This window comes from Echinops telfairi, unplaced genomic scaffold (genome assembly GCF_000313985.2).
Source record: "Echinops telfairi isolate 266 unplaced genomic scaffold, ASM31398v2 ScPeMD7_7459;HRSCAF=8497, whole genome shotgun sequence".
Classification (NCBI taxonomy): Eukaryota; Metazoa; Chordata; class Mammalia; order Afrosoricida; family Tenrecidae; genus Echinops; species Echinops telfairi.
The window spans coordinates 6228868-6231364 of record NW_022111359.1 but is presented as its reverse complement, the minus strand read 5'-3'; the positions used below and the strand labels follow the sequence as shown (position 1 = coordinate 6231364).

The 2497-nt window shown below is 62.6% G+C and overlaps 1 protein-coding gene across 1 annotated transcript in view; it reads right to left on the bottom strand.

The window, feature by feature from the left end:
• Positions 1-394: 394 nt before the first annotated feature.
• Positions 395-2497, bottom strand: part of NRTN (neurturin) — a 3881-nt gene continuing 1778 nt past the window's right edge. Inside the window, exon 2 of the mRNA XM_004714249.2 lies at positions 395-942. Within this exon, the coding sequence (XP_004714306.1) occupies positions 518-942 (425 nt within the window). The 3' untranslated portion in view covers positions 395-517. The remainder of the gene's footprint in view (positions 943-2497) is intronic.

Genomic DNA, 2497 nt, shown 5'->3' with positions numbered 1-2497 from the left:
GCTCCAACAGGCGCTGGTCCAGCCTCCCCACCCCACCCAACCCTCCCAGGAGGTAGGCTGCACGGGTATTTTTAGCTGTGGAAGAAGACAGCAGCATGGAGTTCACCCTGATGAGACCGGGCCATCAGGCAAAGCAGCTTGGGTCCACTCAGACCACAGTCTCATCTCCCTCTGCCCCGGCAACCCTCCCGCTTCCTCCCCACAAGCCCGCATTGTGGGGAGGGGCAGGTGGGAAGAACTCTTCCCCCCACTTTTCCATGATCCCGCCCTCTGCATGTTTTCCTCCCCCCTCCCCAAAGCATCACCCCCTGCAGAAGACACCCTATCACCCGCTTTCCCCCACCGCCCTTTTGGCGCTGGGTAGCCCCGGGGAGCGCGGAAGCACGAGCCTGGCTTCATTTTCCCACACTTTATCTCGGTACAGCTCTCGGGAGAGTCCGTCTCCGCGGCCTCGACGGCATCGTTGGCGCACGGTCAGTCTGCCGCGGGCCGTCTGGCCCGGCCGGGTGAGGTAGGGTCACACGCAGGCGCACTCGCGCGCCGACAGCTCGTGCACGGTGTGGTAGCGGCTGTGCGTGTCCAGGAAGGACACCTCGTCCTCGTAGGCCGTCGGGCGGCAGCAGGGCTGCGCGCGCACCCGCTCCCGCCGCACGCGCCGCTGTTGGCGCAGGCGCCGCAACCCCAGGTCATAGAAGCGCGCGGCCGCCTCGCACGCGCCTGCGCAGTAGCGGAACAGCACCGTCTCGTCCGACGTGTAGCCCAGGCCCAAGTCGCTCACGCGCACTTCGAGCTCGCGTAGCCCGCACGGCCGCGTGTTGGAGCGCGCGCGCGCGCGCCGCCGCCGAGGCCCCGCCCGACGGCGTGCACCTGGGGGCCTCCCAGCCCAGGGCGCCAGGTCACGCAGTTCCACCGCATCTGGGGCGCCCTGCAGCAGTGCTCGGTCTGCGGGGGTGGAGAGAGAGAAAAGGGGGACAGGGTAAGCTGGGGGTTCCACCCACCCTCCCAGGCTCATCTGCAAAACCAGAGCCTTTCTGGGGCGCCCTGGACGCTGCGGCACCATCTTTAAACCTTGCGGCACCGTCTTTGATCCCTGCTTCTCCCTCTCCCAAGGCTTTATACAGGGACTTGGGGCAGGAGCGAATGCTAGGGGATCGGATCTAGCCCCCACGCTGGACCCTCATGGCTGTTCACACCCTAGCTAGCCCTTTCTCAGCGCCGGGGGTGCGGGGCGGCGGGGGCTACTTTCCCTTATGCTCTCCTTTGAGCTGGGACCCGCTATCCCCTCCCCATTGACCCCCACTACTCGCCCTGAACCCCACCCCTGTGCTGCCCTGACCGGGGCCCCTTCCGCCTTTAACCAAGTCAGTCCTTAACTTACTTTCTCTGTAGTCCCCACCCCCTCACCTGGGTTGTTCACCCTTAGCAGTTTCCCCATCCAACCAAATCAGTGTTGGGCCTCTGAGGATACAGAGTGGCGATGGGACAGGCAAGGGCCCCTCCACGGGTGGCGGGGGCAGCAGTTAATCTCAGAGCATCCCATGCTGCTGCAAACCCTATGTGACAGACTGGAACTGCTCCGTAGGGCTTCCTACATTGATCGCCAGGTCTTTCTCCCTCTGAGCTGCTGGGTGGGGTCGAACGGACAACCTTTGGGTTTGAAGTTGAGCGCTTAACCATTGTGCCACTAGGGTCCTGTGTGACAGGTGAGGAAAGAAGAGTCCAAGGCCATGCCACCAGCAGGCAGCCTCACAAGGCTCCAGCCTGAGCCCATGTTGAGCCTAAGCCTGGCTCCCCTCTGGTTCCCAGAGCCTCAGAAGTCCCAGTCTACTCTCCAGCAGCCCCTGACTGGAGCAACACAGACCCGGGAGAAAAAGAGGGGAGAGAGCGAGCAAGGGAGGGAGTGAGCAAGAGAAACAGCGGTAAATGGAATGGTGACAACGCTGAAGGTAGACCGCCAGGCAGACAGGGCTTCCAAGCCACCAGGCAGGTGGCAGTCATGCTTGTGGTCTGGAGAGCAAATCCTCAGTGAGGTCCCCACCTGCCCCAGGGGTACTGCACCTGGATGTCACAAGAGGGAGCTTCCTGGGGGGCACTAAGGGAAGGGGCTCTATGCTATGCAGGAGTGGGATGAATCGTTTCTAAGGCGGGACTCAGAAGCCAGACAGATGCAGGCTCTGAGGCTGGCTGCAGCAGCAGACAGGGGCTGGCCCTGCTCAGTGCCTCAGTTTCCCTGACGGTGCGTGCAGTTTGCATTGACCAGGAGTGCCCTCCGGCGGGTAGGTGCCAACCTAGATCCTTCCCGGAGCTCCCACCCCAGAGGTGTGTCTGGGAGTCACTGGTGGGTTGGTACAGACAACAGAGCCCCAGTTCCAGCTGGATTTCAGATATACAACAAAAAACTTTTAAGGTGGTCTCTCTATCCTTCCTCTGCCCCTTTCAAAGGTGGGCTGGCTGCATGCACGGGGTCTGGGGTACAAAGGGACAGGATGCAATGCCA